Genomic DNA, 13,184 nt, shown 5'->3' on the forward strand with positions numbered 1-13,184 from the left:
GGCCTACCACTTTGTTGACCATCTCCATATCACACAGATTGTCCACTAAAATTCGACATGCTTCTTCTTTACCCCAATGAGCTGCAGCATGAAGAGGTGTCCAGCCATCATAATCTTTAATATTAACATCATAGCCTGCCTGTATTAAAAGTCTAAAGAAATTACAGTGAATTAGATAATCGTTAAAATCTAGAAATTAACAAACATGATAAACAGCCTTCTATCATGCAATTTAAGCACAATTAGCAATTTAATTCTTTTCAGACTTCCAAGTCCTCCTCCTCTTAATTAATTAACTAGGGCAAATGGAAAGTAACTTACAGAAGACACTTGAGTCATTGCCACAATGAGCTTTTAATTAATGCTAATGATCTTAACTCTTACAGTTTGATATGACACTGATTAATTCTTGTTAGTATCACTTGTAAGTGAAAATTTTCACTGAGAAGCCCAGTTTTAAAAGTAAGATTAAGCACAATGGATCAATCTGTGCATAAAGCTTATTTGCTGCTGCAAGAGCTATCTTTAGATGTCCAGATGATACAGCATCTCAGGCCAAATGTGGCCTAAAAATATATTAGAATCCAAGAAGCTTATTTTGTAATGCTTAGCTGCTTTGTATTTGAGGAAATGGTTTATGGAAGCTTTTTGAACCTTTATGATCTACTACAAAAAATTTCAAAAGAAACTGATGCTCTGTTAGGAACAAACAAAGCAAAACACATATTTCAAGGTACTGAGTCTTCTATTTTGCATCAGTAGAAAGCAGATATTCCAATCACTAACAAGCTATAAAATAGAAATACATTTTTAATACAACGCAAAGAGTAATATAAATTAGCATGCCCTTCTAACTGCAAAGTGACATCGACCTTCATTTTATTCAGAAATTATGTTCACATAATGAACCTATAAGTTGCACATAGCACAGCCCAACACACAAGCAAACGATGCTTTACATCAGAAATCTAATATACTTTTACCTGACTCTCCAAGATGGTGAGCTTGAGAAGGGCTTCTGTTTACCTACAGGAGGTGGTAGTGACAGCTAATGTATAATCACCTATTTGTTTACTGTGAGAAGTGGTGGTTATGTGTAAATGTTCACATCTGTCGTCACTGCACTCAAGTGGCTCAGGCAGGATGACTGCCGCTAGTCTGGGTTACAGAGCGAGATTGTGGAAAACAAGCCAAAACATAAGAAATATAAACCGGCCTATTAATTAATAATATCTAGCTATAGTGGCTATTTCCAAACCTAGCTCAGTACCAAAGCCATCTTAAAAACTTGGTTTAATAAAAAATATTCTCCAGGTCAACTATAGCACTATTGAATCAGCACATTAGGGCTCTAATTATTAGGGCTTTGTCCATCCAAATATATTTTGTGGGTTTTGAGACTATCTTACTACATACGACAAGCCAAAGGTGAGGGACTGCAGCCTGTGCCACCATGTCTGTTGGCCTGGCTGTCCGTCTCTATCCATTCATCCCTAATTTTACACACAGGACGTTTTTACAAAAATAATACTTATTATAATACTCCTATATGGTTCTTATAATTTTGCCTGGCTTTTGTCTGCAGAACAGAATTTAAAAGCAATGATCTAAAGAACAGGCTAACAGATGTAAACAGATCTCCTTTATTGTACTTATGACCAGAATTTGTATTAATAGAGGGATAAATAACACTAGACTATTAGATAATAAAAGCATATCCTCATTAGGCAATATGAACTTTAACAACATGAAATTATAAATACTTTTGGGAGTGGGTGTAGAGGGAAGACTTTAGCAGGAAAATACATCTTCAACATAGTTCTCTAAATGTGCCAGGTTCTATGAGGACGCTTAGAAAAAAAAAACAAAACAAAAATTAAAAGAAGATGAAGAATAAAGAATAAAGAAAAACAAAAGCACCTACACTCAAAGAGCTTTCTGAAGGACAGCAAAATGAGACAACAGAACCCAGAGCCCACAGACAGGTTCTATGGAGTTGCAATGACGGCAGAGAAGGAAAGCCTTCAAAATCACACTGAAAGGAGCTGTGCATGATCACAGGGAGAGAAAGCAGAAGGCCTCATTTGGAATAGGTTTCTTCTTTTCATTATTTATTTACCTATTTACGTAAGTTCCAAACACACTACAAACCACACCACATACAGAACATGCACACACACACACTAGACCACACCACATACACAATATGCTCACACACACACCACATACACAAACATACACACGCAAAAATACAAAGGGAGGATATTATCCCAAGCTGCACATTACTAATTAGTTTACAGTACTACAGATTTTGACAACTCCATGAGAAGTTACATCTATGAATCTTATTTTTAATTTAATACTTATTTCTTCATTTGATCTTGACATTTCATAACACTAGCATTCTTTCTATAATACAAAGGAAATTTTCTCATGTATGTTTTAACTGCTAGAGTCTTCCATGGAAACTATGTACCATGATTTATTAAGCCATTCTTCTATTTTTATTACAAATTATATTGCCAGCACATAACTTTCTTCCTAAGTGAGATCTATAAGAAACTCCTAGAGGTGGAACTGCTGAGATAAGGAATAATTATTGCTTGGTGACGTTCACATTACTTATTAATGGAGTTGAAAAATACAGAAAAGCTTTAGATTAGAAAGAAACAGGGAAGGACAAGAAAACAAATTAACCACGTTACTATTCTAAGAGAGACCTACATTACTAAAGGTGAAATTAAAATGGTCAGGAAATCAGGGAAGGGCTGTTTATTGTTTTTAACAAGTCTCTCTCTCTCTCTCACACACACACACACACAAACACACACACACACACACACACACACACACACACACACACACACAGAGAGGAACATTGCCGCAAGGAAACTAGCTGCTCAGCATACAGTCTTACAGTCACTGATGTTTATGAACTAATACTTAATATTATAGTATCAGCAAATTGAATTCTAGCATTTCTATAGTAAAAAGAAAACTATTTACATATTATTTTTATTCTCAACCTCTAGTCAATATGGAACTCTCCAATGACTCTCGTAACTTATCAGCCTGACAGATAAGACATAATGGTTGGCTGATACTTAAATCCATTTTATGAGAAAACTGTAACTGAAACAAACAAACATAAATACCCAGAGAACAGAAATATTAAAAATTTGAGAAAAGAATTTTAGAAACAATCTGTTTTCCTCTGAGAACAAATATTTCTACAGTCTGCTTCAAAATAACATTTGCACATGTTTTAAGAAAATGAAACTCTGTGAAAAGTAATACATACTTTAAAACTTCTGTATAGCCTTTGGCAGCTGCCACGTGGAGCGCAGTACCTCCAGATTTTGCATGCCGGACATCACTGATATGGCCACTGTTTAGCCACTGCCTCGCATCTCTGAGCATTATCCGTTCTTCTTCTTTTCGAGCTGCTTCTATATCAACACCTTTTGGGGGGAAAAAAGTATACTTACATTATTTTCATTTTTCTTACTCAAGAATACTCTTCCCAATTCTACACAGTGAAACAAGATTACAAAAATTAATGTTTAAATGAAAACTAACAGTTACACAACGGTTTTTTTTAAATTATTTATTTATTAAGGATTTCTGCCTCCTCCCCACCACTGCCTCCCATTTCCCTCCCCCTCCCCCGATGAAGTCACCCTCCCTCATCTGCTCGAAGAGCAATCAGGGTTCCCTGACCTGTGGGAAGCCCAAGGACCGCCCACCTCTATCCAGGTCTCCTAAGGTGAGCATCCAAACTGCCTAGGCTCCCCCAAATGGTTTTGAAAAATGGCTGATTATAAAGGAATGTGAAATACAATAGATATTTTATTAGCCTTCTCAGACAAGTATTTAGCTTTTGCCCCACAATATTGTTCTGGTTGTACTTTGTTTTTTGAGACAGTGTAGCCTTGGGTAGTCTGTAACTAGCTTTGTTGAACTCCTAAGTGCTGGGACAAAGGTGTGCACCACTATATCCAATTTGGTAATCTTTTTATTTTTTCTGGTTACTTCTGTTTTTTTTTTTTTAAATTCAAGCATCCTTTGTACAAAATAAAGTAATTTTGAACAATTAGATACGATTAATTCTCATATCCTAAACTCTACACAAGTCAAGTGGACCTTGCTCTGCCACATGGAGGAAGTGCACAGTCAATGCATCAAGCCCTAACTGCCTTCTTTTTCCTCTCTAAAGACCCTTTCTTTTCCAGCATAGCATATTCTCCATACGATGAGGACTGTCTAGTTACAGAGAAAGTCTTTCATTTGAAAGTATTATAAGCACTGTCTTGGCTAAAGTGACAAATATAAAAATGAATAAGATTTTCTCGTCCCAATCTTCAAAGAGCTCTCTACCATGAGAGAAAGTATTTTTAAATTAGTAAAGATAATGGGGAAATTTCTAACTGATCTTATCTTTTCTTATGGCTTCAATTAATGGTTACTTAATGACATATGACTATTTATAAATTATAAATAAGTAGTGTACTTTAGAAGAATAAAATTATCAAAAGTAAAGATATTCTTATTTTATAACTTAATCATCTGACAGAATATAGATAAACTTTGTGGTAAAGAAATAGTTCCTGAGAGAGTAAATGATTAAAAAATATATATAACAATATATAACACAACCCTTTTAATTTCCTTTAGCTAATATATTTTCATAGTCTATATCCGTATATCAGCTGTCTGGCTAGGATCTTCCCACTCACCCACCCACCTCTCCAGCCAGGCAGACAGTGAGTGCCTACATTATGAGACGCGAAGCTGCTTTTATTTATAAGGCAGAAAAAGTTATACCTGAGAAAAAAAATAAAGCAGGACAAAATGATTGAGATTAATGAGGAGAAGCTATTCTACAGGTTGGCAGAGAATAGTCTCAAATTAAAATGATGCCATCATTGTTTAGAAAAGAGGGAATGAAGTACCAGTTGGCTCCTGGGTGGGAATCTACACAGAATGTTCTCTTTATAAAGGATGTCAAGCTTTCTATAGAGGACAGTGAACTGAGTGACCCAGTCACCTTAATTTAGAAGCATTACTTCTGCCGAAACGTGAGACGTGGAATAGCTGTCACAGTATGGAGGTTACTACAGTGACTCAACCAGGAGACAGAGGTCACCTTAACTAGAGTGGTACTAGGAAAGGCAGAGAGGTGGTTCATTCTGGATGTTTCATGGTAGATCAATCTCTGCTAATTTGAACACATATTAATTTGGATACAGAAGAGAAAACGTCATACACACACAAAATAGTACAGCATATTTTAAAAAGACATGACTTTATTTTGAATTTATTTATTTGGTAGGGCCAAATAAAATAATTCAGGTTTTACTTTTAAACCTAGTGATTTGTTGGTGCTGACCTTGACCTTGGAGGAAGGTTTACTTTGTAGAAACTAGTTCTACTCTTAAGCTTTCCAACTTCCATCAATCATTTTGTGAGTAGTTTCATCTGCACAATTGTCCTTCCTCATACAAACCTAGTTAGAGATGAAGATCAGCCAAGTAACAGCCTGAGGAGCAGAAAAACACTAAAAAAAAAAATGCAGTGGAACACCGCCATGTGTATCTCAAACTCAGCAGTAGAAGTTTAGCAACTTCCGGAAACTAGCTGTTGCTGCAGCTACCAAGTATCTGTGGTCATCCAGAACCCTGGCAGTCACTGTCCTTTCATCATACAATACTCTCCGATTAGCTACCAGATTCTGAGGAGCCATCTCCTAGTCTGTCTTCTGACAGTTCCTATCACTAGTTCACTTCACATTGGACTCTGATCATGAACTGAACTTATCCAATTCTTCCAGTTCAAAACCCCTACCACTGTCAGATGGGAATAGCCCAAATTTGGTCATTATGTCTCTCTAAAATTTGTCAACGGCTGAACATCTCACCATAAGACAAAGCTAGACATCTTGTAAGTAGCAGACATGGTCATCTCTCGTCTTCTTCTTCTACCTTCAATCGGTGTGAACATCTAGATCTCCATCCAGGGTCCCAAATGTGCTGTGCTGTTTAAGCAATTATCTCCTACACAGATCATATCTTCATTTTGCCTGCTTGGCAAATTACCACTTCCCAGGACACAGCTCTTTTTAGAAGTTTTTCTACTTTCACCATCTTAAAGCATTCAGACTCTGACTTTGGTGTTTATCTATCTTTATCCAATTACAAAGCAATCACTCCCAGCAGTCTCCTTGGGATTGAGGCATTCTTCTGGAAGGCTCAGGAGACCCAGGAGGTAAACAAAATGTCACATAGCTGAGAAAGCAGAAACTTACAAGATTCTCAAAAGTCCCTCCTCAGAGAAACCCTCTCTCAAAAAAACAAAACAAAAATTCCTCGCCAGCCTTACAGAAGGAGACTGACCAACTGGGAAAGGAGAGTTTTAAATTATACAGAGAGCCCCAAGGACACAGCTTAAGTTCACTGTCACTCTTGTTAAGACAGGCTTCTCAGTGGGACAGCTGCACTTGAGTCATCCCAGCTCCTGTAAGCGACCCCTCACCCATACACCTGTTGGAAACACCAAGAAAAGCTCACTGGCTCTCCTAGTGATCACTGGTGCAGTTCTGACTTTAGTTTGTCAGGGGCTCCATCTCTGAAGTAGAAAGGTGTGTTGAATTACCCTGGGGGAAAAAAAAAGGTTCTCATTTTTTTTTTCTTTTTTTTGAGACAGGGTTTCTCTGTAGCTTTGGGGCCTATCCTGGAACTCGCTCTTGTAGACCAGGCTGGCATCTAACTCAGAGATCTGTCTGTCTCTGCCTCCTGAGTGCTGGGATTAAAGGTGTGCGCCACCACGGCCCTACGTCCAAATCTTGCCAAAATAATCCAGGTTTAAGGTATGCTGTAAAGGAAACCTTATGGAAAATCCCTCTCATGTTTTAGGTGCATGAGAGTTCTGCCTGCACGAATGTATGTGTACCACTTCTGTGATAGATGCCCAGGGAGGTCAGAAGAAGGTGTTAGGTCCCTTAGAACTGGAGTTACAGCTGACTGTGAATTATCATGTGGGCACTGGGAATAAACCCAGAACCTTGGGAAGGGTAGCCAGTGCTTTTAGCCACTGAATCATCTGTCCAGACCTCTCTTCCTTTATTCTTAAAACAACTTTTAATGCAACTAATATTTAGTTCATAAAAAATCCAAAATGAAATAAAACTATCAATAAATTATGTAATTTATGTTAGTAGACCTGTTTTAAAATTCCAGAGCTTTGACAAACTGACTTGTGGTGCTGAGAAATCCCTAATTTATTTGGCTATTAGTATCACAGATTAAGACATAGAACTGAACCCAGACTGGCTGACACTGAACCTTTGACTTGGTACTCACTAGCTGTATTACCATGGGAAGATAATAAACACAAGCCACGCTTCAGATTACTCATTTGTGACCTCATAGGGTTATTTTGAAGATTAATATATATAAAGTTTTAGAACAGGAATCAATAAAAATGTTAGCAATTAGCACCAGCTCTAAAACTCTGATTCTACTTTTCTTTTATTACCTTATCATCTAAGAGACATAAAACCTTACTATCTACCTAACAGGTCCTTCAGTCACTGCCACAGTTTTAACACCTTTAAACAATGCAAATAGAAGATAAAATTGAGTAGGATATATTCAAGTGATTAGACTAACAACTGTCATAGTAAGTTACAAAAAAAAAAAGGAGCCAAATCTCTCAGTCATAATAAGACAGCTATTTGGTTAACTAAAATTAAAAAAAAAACTTATCTGTGCCTGGCAGTGGTGGTGCATACCTTTAATCCTATCACTTGGGAAACAGAGGCCGTGGTCTCTGAGTTCAAAGCCAGCTAGGTCTATCGAGTGAGTCCCAGGACAGTCAGGGCTACAAAAAGAAAGTCTGTCTCAAACAAACAAAGAAACAAATTAAGTAAAAAACCAAAAATCTGTAACCTTAGCTTAAGTGCACGCGCGCGCAAGCACACATACACACAAACACAATATAAAGCAAAAATTCTTTTAGCTTCTGCTTAATCATTACTAATTTCAAAGACCATTTCCTTAAGCATAACTATTTACTACTCAAGTGTAGAAGAATACGAAAGTAAAAGGCCAGCCAGCACTCAGGAAGCTGAGACAGGAGCATCTAGAATTTAAGGCCGGACTGGGCTACATACCATGTGAGTTACAGGCTGGCATGAGCTACAGAACAAGACTCTCTTTTTAAAAAAGAAAAACTCAAAGGACTATTTAACAACAGCATGAGGCTGGAGAGGGCTCAGCTGCTAAGTGGTACTTGGCACGGTGCAATCCCAGCAGGGAAGGCTAACGAGTTGCTCAGGCTCCACAACCTAGTCAGTCTAGCTAACCTGTGTGGTGAGTTCAGGACAGCAAAAGACCGTGCCTTAAAATCGGGGAGCGCCTGAGATCCAACACTGAGTTGTGCTCCGCCTTACCTCTGTGGACACAGGTAGAAGTGCCCCTGCATATACATATTTAAACATAAGAATTCTGATACCACAGTGATGTGAGCAAGGTATGCTGGTATACATCTATAATTTCAGTACTCAGAGTCTGAGGGAGAAGAAGCTGAATATGAGGTTAGCCTGCAATACAGGGCAAGAGATTGGAGGCAGGGAGAGATAATTAAAATTTTTTATCTCTGCTAAAGATATATTAAAGGTGTTCCACTTGAAATTATTAAAATTTGAACTTTCCCTATAATTGCTTCTTTAGAATTAAGCTATTTTATATAAACACAGTTATCATCATAAGAATAAAATGACATTAAAAAGTACTTTCTAGGACATATTCAATAAAACACTGCATTACAATGATTGAATATAAGTTCAATGTATCTTTTGAGTGTTTATTTTTTTGTCTGGGCGGTGGTAACACACACCTTTAATCCCAGCACTCGGGAGGCAGAGGCTGGTGGATTTCTGTGAGTTTGAGACCAGCCTGATCTACCAGAGCTAGTTCCAGGACAGGAACGAAAGCTACAGAGAAACCCTGTTTCAAAAAACCAAAAAAAAAAAAAAAAAAAAAAAAAAAAAAAAAAAAAAAACAAGTAGTTTATTTTTATGTATGTGTATGTCTGTGTAAGTGTATGCTATGTGTGTGGGGAGTACCCCGGGAGGCAGTTGGAATTATAGTTAGTTCAGAGCTGTCAGACATGGGTTCTGAGAACAGAACTCACGTCTCTAGATGAGTAGCAATTGCCCTTAACCTGCTGAGCCATCTCTCAAGCCCCAAATTCAATCTATCTTGTCACATTCTGGAGTATTACAGTATTATTACTTCTTTCTGCATGAACTTGGCCAGCAACCAAGCTTCAGTTCCTCATCTGTAAAATGGGGTTAGCAGTGTACTACAAACACCACAGAACAGCTGATGATGAAACCAAAGAATACGCAGGAAGTCCCACACCCATTCTGCACCGACAGGAGTGCAGGGCCTTTGTTTACCACTATCAGTCTCTCTTTTCCTGTGGATTTCTCACCTTGACATCTCCATCAATTCCATCAGTACTATCTGGATGTCATGGAGCATACTATAAGCCTAGGACATTCCAGAGTAAACTATAACAGTCTCAGAATCAGTTTCTGCTTTGTCCCATTTTCCCTTGTGAACTATGTAAGCATCACTTCTTCAACTGCAAACTTCAGTGAGTTGCTTTAACTAATATGTCAACTTTATAGTCAGTTTTCAACTGTATCACTTTATCCAGTACCTCAACAAAGTCCCACCTTTTTCCATCTCAAATAACTAAGTTTTGGCTCCTATCATTTTCACTCAGACTACTTAAAGAAATTAAACTTAAAAAAACGCCTTCTTAAGGAATACACGCTTCCTGGCGTCGTACATTGTTTCACCCCCCCCCACATGATAATACTTTTCATTATAAAAACCTAATCCAACCAAATGAATTCCCCACAGACAGAGCTTCCCATCTCTCCAAAAAAATGTCCTTTGCCATCCGGCTCCAGTCTATCTTTTCAAGACTTACCTTTAACTACTTACATCTTAACTCATTATTTATTGTCCCATAGTCATAAATGCTCGACATAAACTATGGACCCAATTCCTTTACTTGGTACATACCCCCTTTCTGCCCAAGCAAACTGCCTCCAAACACTATCCCTCTGAAACATTTCCTAGCCATGGCAGTTACTCTTAGAACATGCTGTCCTTAGAACACATTGTACACATACACACGATGTTGTGATGCTCAAACGTTTGCTATTTTTTTCCTAGACTGAAATCATTGAGAAACAAGATTCTCTAATTCTTTTGTTGCTGCTGTATTTAACACTTAGAACATCTGTCAGTACATTAATCAACAGTAAATAGACTGTTACAAACTGGCCTTAATCACAACTATACTAGCAACTTCTTTTTTCTTTTTAATGTTTTAAATTTCAGACAAAGCAGAACCTAGGTTGGTCTGGAATCCATGTTCTAGGTTCCTTCTGCTATGGGTCCACTTGGGTCCCGGCAAATTAGGCCCATAGTACCAAGACCACTTGTACCCATACCTACTGTCCATAGTAACTAATGTTAAATAAACAGCAGCATGAAAACCCTCACTTTATTTACACAATTATCACTGTTTGGCATAAAATTACAGCTTTCCATCTGAATACACATCATGGCAAAATGGACGATAAAGTTATTCTTCTTAACCGCATATGGCAGCACCCGTATAATCCCAGTACTCAGGAGTCGGAGGCGGGACTGAGCTTGAGGCAGCCCTGGCCACAGGCAAGGCCCTTATCTCAAAGAAGCAAAACAACAGAAAGGTTATTTATTATGCACCTCTTCTTTCAGATTCCTCAGCTTCTTCTAGAAAATCCAGTACGGTGGAAACACTCACCCAGAGCGTTCCCATGTGTTCCTGTCCTATAACCCTCTAAATTGTAGTGCGATTGTCACTCCAACCAATTCTGTAATCCCCATGGCTACTGAAAAGAGCTCTGTCCCCATTAGCAACCATTCCCCATCACAAAGAGGTTCCTCCAACCGTCTGTTTCCATGTTGTATCTCCAAATTCACATATTCAACTGTCTATCTAACGGGCAAAACAAACTCAGCATATTTAAATGAACTTCTGATCTTCTTCTGAAACAACTCTCCTCACAATCTTTCTATTTAATGGAAACAGTCCATTCAACGTTCACTGAAAGACCTTGGACTCTTTTTCTTACATACCCTTTATCTTATCATTCAATACTATTCTTGGTCAAGCTATCAAACTATACTCACAATCCTCTGATGGAGACGTCATGACAAATACTTGTGATCAAAGCATTCAGGAGGCTGAAGCAGGAGGATTGCTGCAAGTTTAAGATTGGTCTAGGCTACATAGCAAAACCCTGCTTCATCCCCCATTACTACATACATGTACACGACACACAGTCACATTCCTTCTAGTCACTGAATCTACACCCAGTCATGTCTAACTCCATTGTAACTACATTACCACAACTATTTCCTAAATATTACACTTTGACTCTTCCCTTCAATCTATTCCTGGCATAACAACCAGAAACTTCTAAACATCACATTCCATTCACCCTTTGTCTCGACCCCTCCAACAGCTTCCTAATTTACTAAGGTTAAAAGCCAGATTCTGAGTAGTACTCTAATATGTATATATTCCATACTTTCTTTATCCATTCTTCCATTGAAGGGCATCTAGGTTGTTTCCAGGTTCTGGCTATTACAAACAATGCTGCTATGAACATAGTTGAGCATATACTTTTGTTGTACGATAGGGCCTCTCTTGGGTATATTCCCAAGAGTGGTATTGCTGGGTCCAGAGGTAGGATGATCCCGAATTTCCTGAGAAACCGCCACACTGCTTTCCAGAGTGGTTGCACAAGTTTGCATTCCCACCAGCAATGGATGAGTGTACCCCTTTCAGAACTCAAGAACAATGACAATGGGTTTTTGATCCTACTGCACGTACTGGCTTTGGGGGAGCCTAGGCAGTTTGGATGCTCACCTTACTAGACCTGGATGGAGGTGGGTGGACCTTGGACTTCCCACAGGGCAGGGAACCCTGATTGCTCTTTTGAGCTGATGAGGGAGGGGGACTTGATCGGGGGAGGGGGAGGGAAATGGGAGGCGGTGGCAGGGAGGAGGCAGAAATCTTTAATAAATAAATAAATTAATTAAAAGCCAGATTCTCTAAGACCTGTGGCCTGCTGTTACTGCCCAACTTCATCTAGCAATCTTATCTTTGCCCTGCCATTTTGATCCTGCTAGTCTGCTTACTGCAGTTTTGCCTACATCAGGTGCCTTCTCACCCTTATATTCATTGCTTCCTGTTTAGAATGTTCTTTTCCCAGAGTCACATGACTCACTCTCTCCCCTCATTCAGAGCTCAGCTCAAATGTTCCCATCAGTAGGCATTTATGGCCATCTTATTCAAATCTGCAAGGTGACACATCTATCTTGTATGTCCTTTTGCTTGTCGTTTCACTCTGAAGTTATTGTATATACTTTTAGGTCTCAAGTCTTATGACACACATTCCAAATTTTTAAAACAATGTAGAGAGAGGAATTTTTTCAAATAGAATAATTCTATACATAAAATCATTAAAACGACTGTTAAAATTTATTCAAATATGATTGTCCTTCAATGGCATGTATGACATTCTTTCTAAAATAGTTCCAAACAAGTTCCCTTTTATTGTTTTTTTTATATTACCTTGCCGATTAACCTCATTTTGAAGTAGCTCTTCCATTGCTTCCTCCTCTGCAATATCTAAAGGTGTGTCTCCTTCACTGTTGACAGCTCCTACATGTGCTCCTTGACCAATCAGGAACCTGCAAAATCAAAAGAAGGCTAGCTAAATGAATACTGCTGAAATGAGACGATGTGCACCCAACAGTAAAGTTCTCATGTCAGGACAGCAACAGGGACAAAAATAATAAATGTGCATATTATTTAAACAAAAACCATCACAGAAATTTGAAATTTGTAATTCTTAAATTTTCTACAGACATACTTTCTTTACTAACAAAATGTAAAGTTTTAATAAAATTAGAAAGCCTTTCACAGCATCATTTCAGACTGGCCCCAAGACATCTACTTTTTCTACCTGGACTGGTTTTCTAACTGAGCTTCATGCTCCCTGTGTCAATTCTATGAGAGGTGGGCTTTATTTTGTTGAGCTTTCTTCC

The 13,184-nt window shown here is 38.3% G+C and overlaps 1 protein-coding gene across 5 annotated transcripts in view; it reads right to left on the reverse strand.

The window, feature by feature from the left end:
* Ppp1r12a (protein phosphatase 1 regulatory subunit 12A) overlaps positions 1–13,184 on the reverse strand; it is a 111,362-nt gene that overhangs the window by 45,171 nt on the left and 53,007 nt on the right. For all 5 annotated transcript variants that reach the window (XM_075954610.1, XM_075954609.1, XM_075954607.1 and 2 more), the window contains exons 3-5: positions 12,709–12,827; positions 3,302–3,461; positions 8–152 (exon numbers count right to left, since the gene is read on the reverse strand). In XM_075954610.1, the coding sequence (XP_075810725.1) occupies positions 8–152; positions 3,302–3,461; positions 12,709–12,827 (424 nt within the window). The remainder of the gene's footprint in view (positions 1–7; positions 153–3,301; positions 3,462–12,708; positions 12,828–13,184) is intronic.

The sequence above is a fragment of the Microtus pennsylvanicus genome, chromosome 20 (assembly GCF_037038515.1).
Source record: "Microtus pennsylvanicus isolate mMicPen1 chromosome 20, mMicPen1.hap1, whole genome shotgun sequence".
Lineage (NCBI taxonomy): Eukaryota > Metazoa > Chordata > Mammalia > Rodentia > Cricetidae > Microtus > Microtus pennsylvanicus.